Here is a 22570-nt window from a genome sequence, read left to right as displayed (position 1 = left end):
ACCACAAATAGGAACCATTCTCAAAAACTTCAGTACAAAAGCCATCTCAGGGAAGTGCTCTCAGTTACAAGTGGCAATAACTAATAAATTAAAAGAAAACCAGAGAGAGAAAGAGAAGAGAGAGAGAGAGAGAGAGAGAGAGAGAAATCACCAGGAGGAAAGTGTGCTTGCTCTAGAGAGAAAACTCTGATCTAGAGAGATTTCACTTTGATTCACAGTGGGCTGGGAACAGTAGGTGAGACTGGAAACATTACCTAAACCAGGTCATGATATGACAATGGAAAGAAATGCAGACAGCCCTGGCCTATTGTTCAGTGGTTAGAGTGTTGGCCCACACACCGACGAAGGGTCTTGGGTTCGATTTCTGGTCAAGGGTATGTATCTGGGTTGCAGGTTTGATCGCCCACCAAGTTGGGATGCTTGCAGAAGGCAACCAATCATGTGTCTTTCACATTGATGTTTCTCTCTCTCTCCCACCCAAATTCCCTCCCTTTCACATTCTCTAAAAATCAATGGAAAAAATACCCTTAGGTGAGGATTAACAAAATAAAAAAAGAAATGCAGACAGGTGGACAATGGGACTTGCTTATTCTAGAAAAGAAAGGATGTACAGGGAGCTAGGGAACGGTGAGTTTCTAAGGCCTAGCAGCCAGGCCCTTCCCTTTTCCTCATTCCAAGCTCCTTACCCTTTAATCCCCCATTCCCTGTGCTGGGGCCCTGCCCAAATAGACCACCCCAAGTGATTTGATGCATTCTACTAAATTGTAGGCATTGTTTCCAAGACTCTGATTTGGAAGCACTCATAAAGAACAATACTGAGTGGGCCTTTACTTTGTGCCAGTTAATTTTCTAAAAGCTTTACATACATTATCTTAACTAATCCTCACAGCAAACCTACGTGATAAGTACTGATATTATCTGTCATTAACAGATTTGGAACCTAAGGCTTAAAAATTTTTAAGTAACTAAACTTGGGTTGAATTGGTTTAACCATAACTATTCTTCACCCAGCAGCCAGAGAGAGCTTTATAAAACCTAGGTTCCTTGCTGTGGCTCCCAAGGCCCCTGCCCACCTTTCTTCTCTCACCTCATTCCACTCTATCCCTTGCTCCCAATGCTCCAGCTTTCTCTTTCCCAAACTCCCTTCCTAGAAGGATCTAAAAAGGCAGACAGGCCTCATACTGCCAAGGTCTTGGGTGTGCATATTATCCTACAGGGATTAAGAACACCTGGAGTATTCAGAGAGTAAGACCTGAACAATAGTGTTCGCCGGTGTTTCCCTGGCAGCATTGAGGTTTGTCTGGAGGAAGGCCAGACAGGAGCAGGAGAGAAGTTTTGAGAGGGACTTTGTGAGCTTCAATTTAGCCTCAATACTCTTGAAGGATGTGATATACCAATGTTAGTAAAGATGGCACCCTACAGCAGTGAGAGAGGTGAGGACAGGAAGCTGAGACCAAGATGGGGTGGAAATTTTAAAAGAAAATGACACAAAATGACAAAAACCCAGGTCAAATTGCCTTTACAGTCACAGCATCTTTTATTGCACACAAAGTTACCTCCTACTGATTATTTAGAGCTTAGGACTGAGATAATAAGGATTCAGTGGTAAACAAAACAGTAAAGTAGTCCCAACAATCTCCTTTTAAAAATAAGAGTTGAAATCCAGACTGAGCACCCTGTCAGAAGTCATACAGCTAGGTAACAACTTACAGACAAGCCCAGACCCATTTTTGCAGGTCCCAACAGTTCTTGAGATGGCTATCAAGGTAATGTGACTATAAAGAAGAGGGCTGAGGGTTTCTGAGCTCTTGAACTCTGCTGCCAGGGCACAAATCCAACCATCCATAATGGCACAGGCAGGTGTCATTTCTTTCCTAATCCACCTGGCATATGGTTATTCACTCCTCCACAAAATGACATACCCCTGGAGGCTCTTTGAACTCCCGGAGTCCTCACCTACAGCTGCTCTGTCACACGAGTCACAACAGTATTTCTTTAGTGTACATCTTATATTACAGGTGCTTTCAACTGACAAAACATGAGAGGTGGGAAAGGTGATCATCAGTGGGCAACTGACTTGATGATTCTTTGCAGTTCCTTCTGCACAGCAGTGGTGTGCCATGGGAGGCTGGAGTCAGCTGGTGGAAGCTCAGGAGAGCCTACTAAGGCACCTCTTCCCAACTACACCTTCAGTGACAGCACCAGAAGGAATATTTACAATACAGAAAATGGCAAATGCACCCTGGCCTGCGTGGTTCAGTTGGTTGGGCATCGTCCTGTGAATCAAAGGGTTGCTGGTTGATTTCAGGTCATGGCACTTGCCAGGGTTGCAGGCTCGATGCCCGTTGGGAAACATGCAGGAGGCAGCTGATTGATGTTCTACTCTCACATAGATGTTTCTCTCCCTTCCTCTCTAAAAATGTTTTTAAAAAATGGCAAATGCTACAAATTAGTGCCTTTGTTTTTGAAAGCCAGTCATTAAACATTTACTGGCATATCACTGGTGAACACATTGTATCTGATTTTGGTCCTCAGAGAGCAGAAAGAGAGCCTTGCTCTTAATTTTTTGTAGAAGAAACAGCATTACATTCTGCTCAAACAGGCATTTACCACTCTCTGAAAAGAATATTCTGCATGTCCTACAGCGCTTCAAGTGTTCAGTTTCTAATTTGTTTTCTAGAAAAAGCATTATCACTGTCACAATGGGCCCTGAATCTCATCCATTTCTGCATCCTCAAAGATTTCGCTCAATAAATTAATCCCTCCCTCTTTCCTGACATTCTTTCAAAATATGGCCATTTCCAAGTGGCACTCTCCATTTTCTTCTGACTTTGTAAGACCTTCTCTCAATCCTACACTGTCCTTCCCTTCAGAGCCAAGTCTTTTCAAATGTGCTTATATCTTCCAGCTCCACTTCAGCTCCCACCCACTCCTTACAACACCAAAGGGCTCTACGGTTACAGAAGACAGAGGAGGCCAATCACTGCTCTGATGCAGTGACACTCCTTCCTCTGTAACCCCCTTGGTAATCTGTGGCACCATTCACTATGGTTGGCATTCTACCTGTATGTCTGCTCCTCCTCTGTACCTGGGGCTCCCTCTCCTATCCTGATATATTAATGTAAATGCCTAGAAGCTCCACCCAACTGTCAATTATAGATACTTCTAGGAAATCGTGATACTGGGATATAAAGGATACCTTTTGCTCTGTAAAACTTATAAATTGAATGTTCCATAAAAATGTAGTACTTATATAATTTTAAAAATCAAGTGGCCCAAAAACTTCATTCTGCTCTACAAAACTCTCACAGACCACTAACGACACTGGCCACGGGCTGCTAGCTCTCATCTGCATGCTGCTGTCTCCTAAGTCTGTTCCAATCCGGGGGCTCTGATAAGCTCCACCTTTGAGTAAACAGAAGAATAAAAGCCATCTCCACACACCTCAAACTCAGCACTTCACACCACACCCCTGCTGTACCCCCTCCCATCAGGGCAGGGCAGGGCATCAGCAGGAGGAAAGCACAAATCAAATGCCTGAGACCTCCTAGACTTTTCTTATATCCCATACTTTGTCAGTCATGCTGATTTTATATTCAAACTAGTGGCCCAGTGCACAAATTTGTGCACATTGAAAGGAAATTAATTAGAAGAAATATTTTAAGATTGCTATTAGCCCTTTCTCTATAATAGAAGTGTCAACGAAATTCAACATCAACAATGACAGATTGAAACACATGCGTGTGATTGGCGCCAGTGAGAGTATTGTATGTTATCACGCATGCATGAGTCAACTTAGCCTTTTATATAGAGAATAAACTTGCTTAATTAGACTTGCTTTCTGATTTAGCTAAACTTTTTCCAGCCCAGTGAAGGACCCCAACTTCTCTTTCAGGTAACTGTCAGCAACACAGCAGTAAATATCAACACGAAGCAGATTATTATTGTAGATCACGCAGGGAGAACAAAGGGTATTCTGCGCAGTGAGAAAACCTGAAGTCATTTTCAAGGTCCACCATTTCTTACTTCTTTTCATTTGGGTCAAGTTTCTAAATCTCTATTTTCCGGCTAATGAAAAGAAAATAGGATTCCATCAAGTCTCCTATCTGCCTACTCTAGGGCTTCTGTGAGGATCAAATGAGATGAAGCACAGAAAACGCTTCACAGACATTTGGTTACAGTGTAAAGTGTTTCCACCTGGCTATAAAGCAAGTCATGTTCCTGGGCCGAAGAAACTGCAAGGAGGCTAGTGGTCGCTAAGGAGAGGAAGCCGGGCGTTGCTACATGCCGTCATTACCCAGACAGAGGGAAGGACACTTAGCCTATTAGATATATATATGGATTCCCCTCAACTAGTCACTGCTCTTGATTCCCAAGACACTTAATTCAGGCCCTCATTTTTCACCTAAATTAGGGCAAAATCTAATTGGTCTCCCTGGGTGTATTCTCCAAACTGTTAGGGACAAAAATAGAATATTGGGGACTAGCTATGGTTATGGGAAATATTAATCATGCTCTATTAATCATGATTGCCTTGTATTGGTTTAAGAAAGGACATTCTAACCTCACTGGGAGTTGTACGCCCCCGGGGCCCTGGGAGTCAACCTTGGAATGTGGTCCATTCTCATACAAGAACTGCCTATTACCATGGAAAGATTAACAACCTTGTTGCTCAGCCCAAACAATGGAATCCCACCCCAGCCTGCATTGCCTATTCCCCATGTAATCTTTGTTCTACCCTATAAAAGCAGCTGGCTTATGGGGGGCTACAGAGCAGATTTTTGTGGATGACCTGCTGCTCTCCCATACTGCCAGCATTATTGGAATACTCATATATGATTCAACCTTGTCTCTGCTGAATTGGCTCAAGTAGTGACAGGTAGCACGGACCCATTAATTGTCCAGTTACAAAACTACAACCAGAAAATCTTACTAAAAATACAAATTGAAACATATCCCTCTCCTAAGCCCTCTACAAATCCAAATCACCATATTAAAATTTGCAACTGGTCACCACAGCATTGCAGAAAAAATTCCAAAATTAAAAGCCATTTCTGATCTTCCTCCACCAACAGTTCTCATATTCCAGTCATGCCTAATGACTTGATGTTCCCCAGAATGTATTCCATTTTCACTTCATTTGTCAAAGGTCACCTGTGCTAAGTAGCTTTCTTGGCTTGGCTCCTTCTTCCTGAAGGCTGGGCATGGGTGCCCTGTTTTCTATGACACCTACCTAATCATGTCACTTACTGCACTACTGTAATAGTCAACTTGTCAGTACTACAAGCTTCTAAGGACAAAATGTCTCATTTCTGTACCTGTACTGCCTGACATGGAGGGAGGGAGAAGGGGAAACACAACTGAATATTTGTAAACCTCAGTCTTGAAAGCGACCTCAGAATTAATTCTGCTTCTTCCTCCAACCCTTCAAATATGTTATCCTGTGTAACCGTTGTAGGCGGCGAACAGCACCAGGTGTCTGACCAGAGGGGTCAGACCTATCCTGGGTTCAGCAACCTAGGTACTTGGGTTCTGGCTAGGAAAGAATTCAGAGCCAAGACAGTAAAAGAACATTTATTTGATAAATCAGAGGTAGAAGAAGCAATTCCTAAAAGAAATGGACTTAGGAAACAAATTATAGAGGTAAGGAAGGGTCCTTGGAGCTGGGGAGCATACCCTGGGAAGGAAGGCGTGAGCAAACTGGGTCCTCCATCCTAAGGGTTTTAAGGGTGGAAATTTTAGGGGAGGTTCCAGGGAAAGATCTCAATAGAATATTCAGCAATTTTCCAGGTGTGTCCTTTCAGGGTTGTGGTCTCCATTGATTGAATGGCTGGCACCAGGGCAGGGGGTCATTATTGAATGCAGCTGGTCCTGAGGTCAGCCCTGGGGTCAGGGGTCTGATTTTGCTGCTTTTCTGGAGCTGGAATATTGCTGACGCCTAGATATTATCTCTAGGGAGGAAAGGTCAGGGGGTCCAAACCTCATGATCAGAGATATGCTAGGGGAAGAAAAGTTCCCCCTGGGGGTGAGGTCCCACCCTACAATTGTCTGTTGCTAGGCACTTGGGGCTTTCCATCCTGGTGATCTTCTGTACCTGGCCCACCATCCTTGCTCTGCTCATGTCTGTATAACTGCCTACCACATAACCACCTCACTGAGTGAATGTCCAGCCTCTTGAACACCTCTTGTGATACGGAAATCACTTATTAAACACTGACACCAACAAAGCCTCATGCTGAACACAAATATTCCAATAGAAGGAGCTCACAGTTCACAGTCTGTTGACAATTTATCTGACAAGATCAAGCCATGCTGTCATGTGGCTGGACGTTGCTGACTTTCAGATTCTCACAGGTCTCAGAAACACCAGGCAAAAAGAATGCTGTTGAAAAGTGAGTATGGGAAGAAGAGCCCTGTACCCAGCAAGAGTAGGTATGCTGGCCTAAAGTTAATGCCCAGGAGTTAACTGGCATCCAGGGTGGGCACATCCAACAAAATAAGAACCAAAGTCCACCAAGACTTCAATCCTGACTAGAAGTAATTTTATCAATGTTAAACACTTAACCTTTTAGAAAACAGCTCTTTTAAGAACAAGAAAGTCGCAACATTTTCATATAGTTAACACAGCTGGGAATTTCCTCAAGCTCTTTTTGCCTTAGCTTGTATCTTTTTTATTTGATGTTTTATTTCAGAAAGAGGAAGGAAGAGGGAGGGAGAAATAGAAACATTAATGAGAGGGAAACATCGACTGGCTGCCTCCTGCATGCCTCCTACTGGGGATGGAGCCCACACCCAGACACATGCCCTGACCTGGAATCAAACCGTGACTCCTGATACACAGGTCGACGCTTAACCACTGAGCCATAGCTTGTATCTTCAATGTTTAAGCTCTAGAATTGCCATGTTTTCAAAAGGGAAAGTCTAATGGGACCATTTCTCCCTAATTCCAGAAGAGTCTAAGAGAACAGAGAAAATATGATAAAAATCAATTATTTTATTGAGGGTGATAAATTACTCAAATGTTAAATGGCTGCAGGCAAAAGAAAGAACCATATTAAAAGTCAGGTGTGTTGGTAAAGGAATCAGAGTACTAAAGGCTCTGCCCAACAAATATTCTGAATCCAGGGTTTCTGTATTTCTCCATGTCTCGATTTCTCATGGGTCACTTGCTATTCAAAGGATTCTGGAGACCAAATGAGATAGGATTCCTTTGGTTTTATCAACCAAGAGTCTTCAGATCTTCTCTCAGCCAAGGCATCCAATGATAATATAATTTATGTTTCAGATTCCTCTGGAGGATTTGAAAGTCTCTTTCGCATCGCATTGCCAAGCTCCCTGCTCTTGGTCCTCTTTTCCACGTACTGGAAAATAAAAGGAAGGGGGAGAAAAGAGTAGATTATATTACCATTTATATCAATTAAATATTTGCAGAATAAAAATAATGTTTTTGCTGACAAAACTCTTCTTTTACTTCCCTGAATCTGAGATTGAAAACAGTGACCTTTGAGGCTATCTAGTACAAGTTCTAGTACAGTATCCACATCCTAACAGATGCTTAAGTCTTTACTGAATTAATTTCCTCCCAAAATATGAATTCAGTAAATATTTAAGACAAATGAGTTTTGTCCCTATTCTCCAGGAGCTCACAATCTAATTATCCAACCTCTGACTGAATACTTCTAGTTATAAGGAGCTACTTAATTATTGTTCGAATAACTTCCAAAGTTTTTTATGTTGAACCAGTGTTTCCCAGTAAATTATCCCACTGTCCTCTGTTTCTTCTTGCCAGTTATAGACTTTCAAATATCTGATTACAGATAACCCATTCACAATCTCTTTTGCAGGCTGAATATCACTGGTTTCTACAACTGTTCACAGAACATGGCTTCTGCCTTCTAATATCTTCTCTATAAAGCACCTTTATGAAGTACTTTAATATCAATACTCCTTAAAAAAAATGTCACAAGCAGAATTAAATACAGTGCTCTAGAAGTAGCCTGACAGATGTAGACTACAATGGCCTACTAGTTCTTATGACCTGGACACATTACATTTCTATAAATATTATCAAGAGTTAACCGACTCACCCGGCTGGCATGGCTCAGTGGCTGAGCGTAAACCAGGAAGTCACAGTTCGATTCCCGGTCAGGGCATATGCCCAGGTTGTGGGCTCAATCCCCCGTCAGAGGGGGGGCTTGCAGGAGGCAGCTGATCAATGATTCTCACTCATCATTGATGTTTCTCTCTTTCCCTCTCCCTTCCTCTCTGAAATCAATAAACAAAATATATATTTTTCTTTTTTTTAAAGAGTAACTGGTTCTTAGCAACCATATTATCCTATTGATTCATACAGAAACTTATAGTCAGCTGAACTTCCCAGGATTTTTTCATCATGGTAAATGACTGAATCAAATTCTCCCCAAATTCTATGTTTCTGTAATCAGGTGGATCTAAATGCAGTTTTAACCTTAAATGTTTTCAACCTAGTATTCTGATCTGGCTAGTAGGTTATAAATAACAGGAAATACAGAGAGTGACACTTTAAAAGGCATTTATTTAAAGCAGAGAAATTTGACTTTAAGTGCTCTTATATGTACATATGTAGAGGCTTAAAATATATATACTAATACAGACATATTTTAAAGGTGAATGAAGACTACCTAGGCAGAAGGGAGAAAACTGAGTATATGTGAACTGTTGGACATCAAAATCTTTTAGGAGATAAGAGAAATAGAAAGAGGTCACAGAAACAAAAGATTAATGATAGAGTTAACCAAGGACTTGACCTGATCCCCTCCCCTGATTCCTGGTGTGGCGATTCCTGATGTTGAGTTACTTTATCTTCTGGTCCAGGAACTTCAAACATAAGGAGTTGGGTTAGATAATCTTTAAGAAGTTTTCTAAGTCTAAAGTTTTGATTGAAAGGTTGTAACGTATGTCCTGGAATGATAGTTTTCAAACTTTTTTTTCTTCCCCATCAAAGGGCATCTTCAAATTATAGATGAAGCACCAGGTCCCTTTAACGAAAACCATTCCTTTTACCTGCCATACATTGATTTTCCTCTTAAGATTGTTAAGGGGAAAGTGTGTTTTATTGCTTTAAAAAATTTAAGGGTCCTGGCTGGCGTGGCTCAGTGGTTGGGTGTCGACCTATGAACCAGGAGGTCACAGTTAGATTCCTGGTTGGGGAGCATGCCTGGACTGCAGGCTCAATCCCCAGTGTGGGGCATGTGGGCAGGGGGAAGGGATGGGGTGGGGAGGATGGGGGCAACCGATTGATGATTCTCCTCACTGGTGTTTCTGTCTCTCCCTCTCCCTTCCTCTCTGAAATCAAATATAAATTATATAAATAAATAAAATTTAGGGGGGAAAAAAAGGCTCCAGAACATGGATAGATAGATAGATGCTCTGAGAAAAATGCTTGATATTTTTAATCACATGTTGCCTCCAGCAATTAGGCTGGGAGGAGGGTCTTAAGAGTAAAAGTTCTGAAGATAATACTTTGTAGCGAACCAACAAAATAAGCATAGAGCAAATTAAAATATAGCCTATATTAAAATACATGTTAAGATTATTTCCAAAGGGGTCAAAATGGCCCCTGAATAAAAGAAGAGAGAAAAGGATGAATATAATGTTATTCACAAAACTCTATTGAATAACACAGATAGAATGGAAGGTCAATTAACCAAAACCAAACAAAACACAAGTAAGAGGGACAAAGAGTATGCTACAGAAGTAACATTAGTGATTATTTCAATAAATCAACAAAAGCAGCATGCAACAACAAAGACAGGCTCAACAAAACTGGCCAGATCCTTTTTCTAGTTAAAAGCTTCAAGGAATGAAGTACTCAAATGACACATCAAGGAAATAGTAGGAAAAGAGCATTAGAAGCAATAAATGGTAAACTAGAAAGCATTAAAAGCAGAGAGAAAACAAATGAGCATGGGTTCAGAGGATTGAAGGATGAAAGGACAGAAAAATGTCTACAAATCAAGTAATAAAGCAACATAAAAACCACACAGAGGAGTTAAAAAATAAATCAAGGACAACATTTGAAATTTATATAAAAACGAACTTAAACAAAATAAGAGTATCTACACTGTAGATTCTATAACATTTGGGTTCAGGAAATTAGTCTTTCCAAATAAGTCAAACTAGATCCCTATGGTTTATATATACTATATAGTAGGTCCTCAGGTTACGTCGGAGATCCGTTCCTACAGCGTGACGTAATGCGATTTCCGCCGTAAGTTGGAACCCACCTACATAAGCATCTATGTCACTCACATGGAGCACAACACAGCAATAATGAAGTGAAAGAGTAAAAAATATTTAAAAGAAAGATAACAATTCCTGACCTTTACTTGTGGTAAATAAATAATAAAAAAACATAAAGCACATATGTACATACATCAAAATGATGAAACTTTTTTTTTATAAATAAACTCGAGGCCCAGTGCACGAATTTGTGCACGAGTGAGGTCCGGCCGGCCCACCCCGATGGGGCCGATCAGGGCTGGGCTGGCCAACAGGAGGGGCCACAGGAGGTTGGCTGCCAGCCCCACTCCCTGATTGGGGTGGGGGTGGGGGCGGTTGTGGGCGGAGCCAGTCAGGGGAGGAGCCGCGGGAGGTTGGGAGGGGCAATCGGGCCAGTTGGCTGCCACAGTATGCGTCATAGCAACCAGTCATTTCGGTTGCTTGGCTTTTATATATATAGATGAGAGATGGCGACATAACTACGAAACGATGTACGTCGAGTCCGATGTAACCCGAGAACTGTCTGTAATTATACGGAAATTCAAAATTTTAAAGCTGTCAAGAGCCTAAGTCCAGCCGCACAATCCTATATAACAAAGACATAATATGCAAATGGTCGTTACGTAACAACCGACTGCGTAACGACCAGATCACAGATCAGCAGGAGGATGGGGCAGCGAGCTACAATCGGGCAGCAGAGAGCTAGAAGAGGGGGCAGGGCAGCAAGCTATGAGGCAGGGGAGCTACAGGAGGGAGGGGCAGTGGGCTGAGAGATACAGGAGGGCGGCAGCGAGCTACTGGCACACGGATTCGTGAGCAGGGCTACTAGTGTTGTATAAGGAAACCGAGGTCCAGAGAGTTTTAATTACCTGTAGCCAATAGCTGACTGACATGTCTTTTTTGTTTAAAAGAGATTCAATTTCCTAAACTTTTAAAAAATTAAACAAAGACCATTATAGATCAAATTCCAATGAAGAGAATCCTCTTTTACCATTGCATCTATTTTTTTTTCAATTACAGTTTATATTCAATATTATTTTTTATTAGTTTCAGGTATATAGCATAGAGGTTAGACAATCATATAGCATACAAAGTCAATTTCCCAAACTTTAAAATTCATCCAAAGGAATTACAAGGATTATAAAAAGGAAGTTGTTTCATTTATATGCATGCCAAACAACAGTGGTATTCTAAAATTGTCCCCAGAAGAGGCTTTCATTTCTCCCCTAGGTTATAGACATACATATAAAGTCTATTTTACTCTGTTATACTAAAATTGGGGAGGGAGGGGGGAGTTAATAACAGCAGTAATATATCATATTGTTTTAAAATGTTCTGTTCTATTGTTGAACAATTTCCATCCTTTTAACACTTTTCTTACCTCCTTCTTCAAGCATTTTCTCATCTCCCGATCAAGATCATTGCAATGACCAAAAAATTTCAGAATGCTGTGCTAAAAGGAAGAAAAGGGGTAAAATATTTCATCCCATATTATGCTATGGTCTCTGGCACATAGAATTTAAATGCTTATTCTTAGAGCATGAGTTTAATGTGTCACCTTGTTAATAAGCAAATAATTAAATCCCAAGTATAAAATATACAAATAAACAGGTTTATCCTGGCCTTCCTAAAAAGTGGGATAAATGCTCTATAGTTAGAAATAAAAAATAAAAAAACTTTTCCTTGATAAACAAGAAGTCTATTTACTTGCCAAAACCTCATAGTGACAGTGTGAAAACAATTTTATTTCCTAATACCTCCTTCTTTAAAGGGCATGTTAAAATCACAGCATAATCCATTCTCCATTACAGGGAGCAATGTCAAAGAGCAGTGTGGCCATATTAACACAATGAATTTCCTTCACTAGCAAACATGCTGTCCTGTAGAAGAGCTACTAAATAAATGCTTGGTCAGAGGCAGAGCTGCCTCAAACAGATTGTCAAACTGCAGCGGGAAGGCCGGGGAGGGTTGGGGGTCAGGAGGGAAGGGGGTAAGAGATCAACCGAAGGACTTGTATACATACATGTAAGCATAACCAATGGACATAAGACACTGGGGGGTAGGAGAGGCCAGGGAATTGTCAAGGGCGGGGGAAAAAAGGACACATATGTAATACCCTTTGTAATACTTTAAGCAATAAAAAAATTTTAAAAAATAATAATAAATAAAAATAAAAATAAAAAAATATATATATATAAATGTGCTAACAGAAAAAAAATAAATAAATAAAAATAAATGCTTGGTGCCAAAGTCATTTTCTCATTTGACTCCATTCAAAACGTTATCAAAATAAATCCAAAACACATAACAGTTATTAGATGGCCTGTATGGGCCACATAAATAAGCCACTAATTCACAACACATATAAGGAAATCTATGTCTGAAGTTCAGTCTGCTTGGTTTAAAAAGCAAAAATAAATATCTTCTAGTGGATCCAAGTCCTATAATTATTATCATGGCAAAAAGTGTGTTCCAAAGCAGATTAAGATGAAGACTGAAGTCAAGAAGCTGAATTTTATTAGGGCCATATCTAGTGTGTTTGCATGTCACAGTTTTTAAGGATAGATTGGAGAGCATGGTGATTTCCTATAATAATGCCACAAATGCTGAACTTGTAGTTGTAAATAAGCACATCTTTTCCTTTTCTTTCTAATTAAGACTTTCATGAAAACCAGGCAACTCATAATTAGTAAGCTAACCCTCATGCCATTACTTTTTTTCCTAATTCATTACCACTTTAAATGTGCTTTTCTGGTCCACACTGGGAAATAGTCAGTTTTTCTGGCAAGCATTTAAGATAGGCTAAGAGCTCCTACTGGTACCTAATGACCTCTTCAAAATAAATACTTCCTGTGTATTTTTCCTAAATACTTAAATACAAATAAGCAGGGACAATGCAGCTTCACACCCCCTCTGGTCAAGCAGAAATAACAGAAAGGATTAGACTTTTAGAATGCAAGGCAATATTTCATAGTTCAGCTTACATTTATTCCATTCCATATACATACATCTTATTTTAAAAATACAAGAAAAAAACTAATTTATATTTTTGTTTTTACCTCAATATTGAGCCCAAATAAGAATTATACTGTTGTGACATTATGTGAAAAACCTAAAATGCCTAGTGGAATTGGTAAAAGACATGTCCATGTATTACAATTCTCTTTTATACACATAGCATATGCCACTAGTGTCTGATGTCTATTTCTAGAGAACTAAACTGGCTAAGCAATTGATTGAATCAATCAACCAATCAATCGATCAGTCAATGTCTGGAAGACAATGTCCCAGGCACTAGAAGGATACGGCAGTAAGCAAGGTGAACCTGGGCCCTACTCTCAATTGCACATAGTCAAAGGGAGAAGACAAATAATGAAGTGATTGCTATAAAGCAATGGTTTACAAAGTATAGTCCAGGAATATCCAGGAGTTTCCAAGACCTTTCTAGGAGACGCATAAAGTAAAAAACTATTTTCCTAATAATCAAAGATCTTATTTGTTTTGTTCACTTTCTCTAACAAGGGTACAGTGCAATTTTCCAGAGACTACATGAAGTGTAACATCATCACAGATTGAATGTAGAAGCAGGTATGAAAATCCAGCTGTATTCTATTAAGCCAGACATTAAAAAGAATTGTAAAAATGCAAAAGCAATGTCACTCTTTTTTTGGAAACTAAGAGCTTTTTATGAAAATTAATTATGTTAACATGAGTTTATTATCATTTTTAAATAAATTATTTTTTAATTTCTAAATTAATTTTATATAGTTCATATAAACAAAGTTTTCTGTGGTCCTCGATGATTTTTAAGTGTAAAGGAATCCTGAGACCAAAAAGTGTGAGAACAACTGCCATAAGGTAGGAAATATATTATGTATGGTGTTACTGGAGTGCAGAGTGATTATCCCAAGAGAATCTAGGCCAGGAAAGAAGAAAAGGAAGAGGAAATGATAAATTAATCTGAATAAAACCTAGAAGATGACAAGTGGTATAGCACATGGGAAGTGAAGATTATAAGAAAGGTTCTAAGTCAAGCAAAGGAAAAAGCAAGTGCAAAGGCTTACAAGACAGAAACATGCTCCAGTATAACTGCAGAAAGAACACATGGGAATGAGGGGGAGAACAGAGGTATAGGACAGTGGTGAAGCCACAAGATAAGTAGAGGCCAGTTTCATGAAAATCTTGGAAGACAAAGTAAGAAAGGAATATTTTATTCTACAAAAGGAGCCTTTAAAGTGGAATAATGATTAAACTTATATTTGAGAGATCACTCTAGATGCAGTGTGGAAAGTAAATTAAGACAGAGAAGAGTACAACATAGTCAGGGGACTACTCGGCCTCAGTAAGATAACTTTGGAATTAACTGGTGTTAAGAATAGACATATATTATCTCAGTGGAACAGACCAGAGAGCCCAGAAATAGACCCACTCACAAATGGTTGGTTGATTTTTTACAAAGGCACCAAGGTAATTTAGTGGGGAAAGAATAAATAAGTAATAAATAAGTTATGTTGGAATAATTGGGTATCGATAGGGAAAGAAACTGACTCATACTTCACACCATACACAAAAATTGAAACATGATATGAATCACAAACCTAAATGTAAAACTTCCAAAAGAAAAAATAGAAAATCTTTGTGACCAGGAAATATACAAGATCAGTAGAACATAAAAAACACAAACAAAACAAAAAAACTGGTAAATTAGACTTCATCAAATTTACAATTTCTCTCCGAAACACACTCTTAAGAAAATGAAAAAGGATGCCACAGATTGGGAGAAAATATTCACAATACACTTACCAGACAAAAGACTTGTATGCCCAATGATAAAAGTAACTTGGGCAACTCAATAATAAGACAAAGAACTCAATTTTTTAAAATACTGGTAAAATACTTTATATAAATGGCTAATAAGCTAATAAGCACATGAAAAGATACTCAAAATCATCAACCATTAGGGAAATATAATTTAAAAACAAATGAGATACTACAACCTACCCATACAACAGCTAAAGTTAAGAAGACATACAATATCAATTCTTGATTTAAATATATGCTGAAAATAGTTTGCCTACTATCATCAACAACATTCTTTGAACCAGTAAAAATACCTGACGTCACAGGTCATGGCTTTTACTTACTACCTTACTTTCAGTCTTAAAATTTTGCTCATTTAAATCACACTTACTACTATTATAATTTGGTATATCCATAGTTTAAGAATATCATGAGGAAAATAATGCATCATGCAAAGTTAAAGATGCTTATAACTGTCTCATGCATGTGATAAATGGAAAAAGTTACATATTCAACATCTGTAAAAATATCAGCTCAACTTATGCATTCTAAAAATGGGCTTTTTCTATTTTGGTTTTAACCATGAAATTTTACTTCCATTCTACTAACAAGTAAATCTGTCAAATTAGGCCAATCATAATTTAAATTTATTAATATCTAATTATAAAAATGTTTCAATTTCCTTTAAACACAGAATGACATACATCAAGGAACAGAAAATCTTAGATTAATTCCATTATAATCAGAAGAATCAGAGCTGAACATATTGTTCTAGTGCCCTGTAATTAGGAAAAGTATTTTATTGTAAGAATATGGATTCTAACTAATACATATCATTTCAAAAGATCCCTAACAAACTTTGATCCTTAATTTTTACTAATCATAAAAGGAAGTGATTTATAAAAAAATCACAGCATCAGTTGCTAGTCTTTACTAAGCTAAGACATTATTGTTCCCTTCCATTAGTGGACATAACATTTAAATTACATCAGTGTGTTGTACTTAAGCTTCATTTTTACTTTATGATATTTTTTCTGAACTCTTACATTTTTGTGACATTCCTTAAGTAAGTTAATCAAGACGTTGCATTCTTCAGTGTGCAAGTGTGGAGATAAGTCAGGATGCATCTTTAGGAGAAGGTGATGGAGCACAGCAGAGCAACCTGTGGATACAAGAGTGTCTTGAATGTCTGTGACTTTATTTGTTAATGTGACCTAAAACTATTTTCATATTTTTAGTAAGAACCTTTATCAGAAAAGAATGTTGACCTTAGGCAAATTATTAAACTTGAGCCTCAAGTTCCTTATCCAAAGATTTAACAGATTCAGTAATTTATCAGGAGTGTTTAGAGAACATGCAGGTTCAGAAAAAAAGCAGGACTCAATAGACCCGATCCTGGAAATAAGCACTCAAGCAGAAACAGCTTGCCTATGTTAATAAGCCCCACATTCCTGAAACTGATTACAACTCATTTTGTCCAGATGAAATTCTACCAATTAAGAGAACTGGCTTATTAATCCTTTAAAAATGTGTATTCCTCTGAGAGTGTTAAAGGGAAAATTAGTCATCTCACATTAGTGTGAATTAATATAGACTGCTTTCTTCCTAACATCTGGCTAGGAAAATCTAACCAATGAAAAGAAACAACAAGCAGATGGGAAATAAATTTTTTAAATTTAGCAGATATACTCATAAAATGCTATTATTACCATGAAAACAAGAAGCTGAAATCCCTAAAATTGGTTTAACTGGTTCATTCACAAAGAAAATTAGCAGCCACAGTCAAAGGAAAAGCATTATATTGAGGTGTACTACAGTTATGTATCACTATACACCTATTGTCTTTTTTAAACCAATTCTTTTTAACTCAGAAAAGATTACTGAAAGGAAGAACCAATTAATTGCTTTAATCTTTTAAAAGTTCTAAGAAAGAAAACATAAAAGAAAATTATGACCTTAGATTGGGCAAAGAGTTCTTACATACATAAAAAGCACAATCCATGAAAGAAAAAAATTGGTAAAAACTCATTAAAATAAAAAACTTTCTCAATTTGAAAACACCGCTAAGAAAATTAAAAGACATGCCACAATTTACATTCATCAATTGTAATAAACATATAATCTCTGCTGGGGGATGTTGATAGTGAGGGAAGTTGTGAGTGTGTGGAGGCAAAAAGTATATGGGACCTCTCTACTTTTGTTCAATTTGGCTGCCAACCTAAAACTGCTCTAAAAAAATAAAATCTACCACAAGCCACAGACTAAGAAAAAATATTTGCAAATCATATATGATAAAGAACTTATATCTAGAATAAAATAAAGAATGCTTACAAACAATCCAATGTTTTAAATGGGCCTAGTAAATGGACAAAAGATTTGAATAGATATTTCACCAAAGATGGTATAGGACTAGTTAATTAAACTCATGAAAAGATGCTGAGCACCATTAGTCATTAGGGAAAGACAAATTAACCACAATGAGATATAATTACATATCCACCAGAATATCTACAATCAAAAAGCCAGACAATACCAAGCATTGGTTAGAATGTGGAAAAAATGGACCTCATGCATTGCTCTGGAGAATGTAAAGCAGAACAGACAATTTGGAAGATAATTGGCAGTGTCTTAAGAAGTTAAACGCAAACTTACCATAAGACCTGGAAATTACATTCCTAAGAATCTATTCAAAAGAAATGAAAACACAATGTATAGGGTGGGGCAAAAGTAGGTTTACAGTTGTGAGTACATGAAACACAGTTTATTCTTATTTATTAGTGTACAACTGTAAACCTACTTTTGCCCCACCCTGTATATCCACACAAAGATATGTATGTGAATGTTCATATTATTTATAATAGTCAAGACTGGAAACAACCCAAATGTCCAATAACCAAGTAATTGTATAAACAAATGTAGTATATTTACACAATGGGATACTATTTCTCAATTAAAATAAATTAACTGACACATGTGCCAACGTGGATGAACCTCAAAAGCACTAAGCTAAATGAAAAAAGCCAGATTTAAAACACTACACTGTTATGTATAGTATCAGTATCAGTTAAGTGATTTCTGCTTCACTTATTTCTTCTGAAAGAAGCATAGTTTAGTCACCTAGCAAATGTCTCTAATGTTTTATAAATATATTTAACAAAGTATTTTTGCATATATCTATCAATCAGCCCTCAAATGTGTGCTTTTACAGTTCAGAAACAAACTTATGATTTACTAAAATGACTTTTTTAACTGACATAGTAAACACCTGAGAAGACACTTGGCTGCAGAGATAAAAACATGCATGCATGTTGTATATAAGCACAAATGAGTATCATGAAATATCTATAATAACAAAAGTGTAATATGTTAATTAGACTGGACGTCCTTCCGGATGAAGCCAGAGCTGTAAGGGAAGCCTGAGTCCTGGGTGCCGGAGGGAAGCCAATGCTGGCAGCTGGGAGAAGGAAGGCCTATTCGTGAGTTTTGTGCATCGGGCCTCTAGTTTAACCATAAAACAATGCCATTATTCTTAGATCACACTTAAATAAGTGCTGATACCTTCCACTAGTTATCTTTAAAAGCCTATTCTAGTCCTGGCTGCTGTGGCTCTGTTGGTTAGAGCATCGTCCAGTACACCAAAAGGTCTGGTTCGATTCCGTCAGGGCACATACCCGGTTTCAGGAGGTGGCCAATCGATGTTTCATTATCTCATCTCTCCCAACTCTCCCATCGCTCCCTCTCCTTCTCTTTCTTTCTCTCTCTCTCTCTCTCAAAAAATTTTTCTAAAGTCTATTCTAATAACCCTAGTATAACTCAAAGTAATTTTATAAACTAAAGAAAAGCTAAACATATATGCCAATGCTTATTTTTAAAGTTTCTTCAAAGCCATAAGCACGTATCTACATTATTAATGTACAAAATAATTTGTTAAAACACTATGTGCTAAGCACAAGTCTAATAATCTTCCCAATAACTATAGAAAGTACCTTTTAAAATTCAGATGAATCATAAGAAATTGCCTTTTTGTGGGTCAAAATATACATTATCCACACTTCCATGGCAAAACTAAGCCCCAGTTACAAAGTAAGTAGCAGTTAATCTCTTACACAACATATTTTTTTCCCCACATTCAAAATAGAAAAGACATACCTTCCCAGTAGTTTGTGAATGAAATAAATTCAGTTAGAAAAACTACTATTTCCCAAGGAGCCTTTGGTTGGCTACAAGTTCAACAGGCACTAATTCTAGGCCTAGTTTCCAAAGAAGTCAATATACTGGTAATATTATTAGAAATAGAGTCTGTCTACAACAAGAAAAAGAGCAGTACTATACTCATCCTGATCAGCTATGTCCAGAATATTTACAATTTGAATATTTCTGGGGAGAGTGCTCAGAATGGTGATGGTTCTGACACTAGATTTAAACAGGAAACCATGAATGAAATTGGCAATATTTACCAATGTAGGGGAATCCCCAATAGAGGAGACCGATAAAAGATACAACTTGGTTAAGTTGGACAAACAATGGATTTGATGGGAGAAAATGGTTTGAAAGCAAAAATTGTGGACTCAGTTATTCACAAGTTATATCACTTTATTTACTTGATATAAGACCTAAGTCTCTTCTTTCTTAAAAGGGAATTAACTCTTAACCTGTTGTCATGAGGTTTAAAATAACATATATGAGACTCTCTGAAACAGTGAACAGTGTGTGTGACATATGTAAAGTATTATTTGTATATCTGAAATGCTTTGTCACAAAATAGAAAAGGTTGAACTGAATTTACTCTGAGGTGTTTCCAAGAATCAAAAGGTGGAAATTACAGAGGCAGTCATCTTCATGGAGCTGTCCAACAATGAAATGCCATGCTGTGTGAAGCTCTTGGTCATTGTCCAAACGTGCCCAAAAGAGACTGGCTACATCAATTAAGGATGCCACAGAGTATATTCTGGCATTAAATTCTTAAGTTTCTTCTCAAATCTAAGCTCACAATTAAATGACTTTAAGCCAATTCCAAAAACCAAATTCACACTCAAATGATAAACACCTGTTACTACTAGGAATACAAAAAACAATTTCAAAAGGGTAGTGCCAAGGTACTTATGAACATCAGCTGCACCACTGAAACAAAGGGGAACGGAATATTCATTTGTGATAAGCCTTCAAGCATGGATGTTTGCAGTGAGAAAGAGGGGGATAAAGCTCATTATTATTCATTTAAAGAACAAAACTTCAGTCCCACTTGCATTTAGAAAACATCAGAAGGGCTAACTTGTCACAACTACAAAACCCCCCTCCCCATGCCAACTCCACCCACTTCCTCAACTTTGCAAACATTGATACCAAAATAGTGAGCTGAAATTTTTAAAATTGTTCAGCTGTGACAATTTGATATTTTGTAAACTGGCTAGTAGGCCCATAAAAAGCAATTTTAACTTTTATTTGGGGTAACCTGGGCAGGCAGAAGCAGTAGGGTTTTCTCACTGACAATATAAAAATTAGTCATATTATATGTACTCCTTTGCCTTATTTTACCAAGACTTTTGAGGTAAAATATTCCTAATGAGCATTCTATGATAGAAGATGTCAACCACCAGGTGGCACCATTTCAGGAAATAAATAAACCAAGAGTAAGCAATACATAACTAATAAAGAAAAGGGAGTAAGCCGTCCAATTACACCATTTAGCAGATCTATAATTACAAGGAGTTTGAAAACCCATCATTATTTTAATGCCACTTTTGTTTTCTTTGGATCTTGCTATTGTGTGGCTGCACCAAAAATAAATTTACACGACAGTTGCAATTTCTAATGTCATTTTTAAAACAAGCAGAAAGCAGGACCACAAAAGTCTCTGAAAAAAATCTGTTCTCCAGAAAAACCTGTAAACCAGTATTTAAAGCTTTCTAAAACATATTTTTAAAGCCCACATTTCAGAAAGCACTGGAATTAGTTAAATTAGTACTTCTCCAACTATCATTTTAAATAATGCACCATATTTAGCAGAGGTAGCAGACATAGCAGATAACAGCAGGCCACCTACCCTACCTACTTGTACTTATCACAGCTGCAAAGTGACCAAATCTAAACAAATGCTGTTAAGTGACTGGTATGCCCAACGTACAGACCGGGCCCCTCCGCTAACAGAGCAACCCCGGGGCTCAGGGAGGACTGACTGCAGGGCTCGAACTTCCTCGCATCCTTTCCTAAGGAATGGGTCAAGCTGTAGCTTCCCCTGAACACGTACCAGCACTTACCAGGTGCTGAGCGCTCTGCCCCGTCAGGCGAATTTCCGGGGAGAAGTGGGGGGACTTAATCCATACACCCCAAAGAACACACAGGCTAATGAGGGAATATCCTTATAGCTGCACACAGTATACAACTGAGCAAACAATTATTTGCTCAATAATTGTTTGCTGAATGTTGAGTTTAGGATTATCATAGATTTGAAAATTGGTTCAGACCTCAACATAGTGGTGTGTTTTGTTTTTTTTAAGGATGGAAATAAGGCTCATTTAAAATCAGCTAAACACGTGTATGTATAGGAAAGGAGATCCAAAGGGGGTCACAACAAAATTCCTTTACCGGCACAAACTTCTTCCATCCGTTTAAAATTTTACATAAAGGTTTCCAGAACTTGGGTTTACTTACAGCGCCCGTTGTGAAACCACGGGCACGATCATCTTTAAACCCGATGAAAGGGGTGTGGAGGGTGCATTCCCTGAGAAATGTACTGACGGGGATCTTACAGGACTGTCCCATCGCAAGACGGATTGGTGCCAAGGTTCACTGCAGCTGAGATGCGCCTTTGCAGGCTTTTATCTTCTACAGGCAAATTCTAAACTACATAATCAAGAGCAATAATCATGCAATTGTATTGAGCGCTCGCCGTGTCAAACACGGTGCTAAGGACCTCCCTTCTCACAATCGATGCAACGGGTTTATACCCATTTTTCAGGCGTGGACGCAGAGGCTCGGGGAAGGGAGAAGCCCGCGCTGGGTCAGAAGGCTCGAGAGCGACGGGAGAGACGACAGGAGAGTGAAAGCTCGAGGCCACGCCTGCCCTCAGCTAGGAGCAGGTCCTCAGCCAGAGCTGCGGGCGGACGGCTCAGGACGCACCTGTGGCGACTCCGACAAAATCCTCGGCGCCAGGCGACGGCCGCCCCGAGGACTGGGCCTTCCAGGTCCCAACCTCCAATGGCAACAGGAAAGTCCCCACAGGACGCGACGCCGAGGGGCGCTCGAGAGCGGGGACAGGTGGGTGTCCCGCGGCCTCCCCGGGCGCCGCGGTCGGAAACAGCGCGCTCCTCTGAACCCCCCGACTCCCAAGACTCACCGCCTCACGGCCACACCTGAAGAGCTGGAGCGGAATTCACCAGCGAGCACGCCTCACCCCAAGTCCCGCTGGCCGGGGCGCCAGAGCGGGTGAGCTCCGCAAGGAGAACGCTCCTACGCCCTCCACAGCTGACCTGCTGGGCCAGCCCCCGCCGCTCGCCTCCTCTGAGGCGCA

General features: G+C 38.9%; 1 protein-coding gene across 6 annotated transcripts; it reads right to left on the bottom strand.

Annotated features, from left to right (window-relative positions):
- Positions 1 to 6974: 6974 nt before the first annotated feature.
- CMC2 (C-x(9)-C motif containing 2) lies at positions 6975 to 22553 on the bottom strand. 6 transcript variants are annotated; one of them, XM_005862594.2, is made up of 5 exons: positions 22397 to 22553; positions 17713 to 17743; positions 16107 to 16222; positions 11642 to 11713; positions 6975 to 7361 (listed from the first exon to the last, which is right to left on the bottom strand). In XM_005862594.2, the coding sequence occupies exons 3-5, from the start codon at positions 16185 to 16187 to the stop codon at positions 7275 to 7277; spliced, it is 240 nt and encodes a 79-aa protein (XP_005862656.1). In that variant the 5' UTR covers positions 16188 to 16222; positions 17713 to 17743; positions 22397 to 22553; the 3' UTR covers positions 6975 to 7274. The 6 variants fall into 6 exon arrangements, with proteins under 6 accessions (XP_005862656.1, XP_005862657.1, XP_005862655.1 ...); XM_005862595.2 differs by lacking the exon at positions 17713 to 17743 and having other exon boundaries at positions 22413 to 22553; XM_005862593.2 differs by lacking the exon at positions 17713 to 17743 and having other exon boundaries at positions 22397 to 22552.
- Positions 22554 to 22570: the final 17 nt, after the last annotated feature.

Source organism: Myotis brandtii, unplaced genomic scaffold (assembly GCF_000412655.1).
Source record: "Myotis brandtii unplaced genomic scaffold, ASM41265v1 scaffold165, whole genome shotgun sequence".
NCBI classification, from domain to species: domain Eukaryota; kingdom Metazoa; phylum Chordata; class Mammalia; order Chiroptera; family Vespertilionidae; genus Myotis; species Myotis brandtii.
The sequence above is the reverse complement of the archived record's forward strand: the minus strand, read 5'-3'. Positions and strand labels throughout refer to the sequence as shown.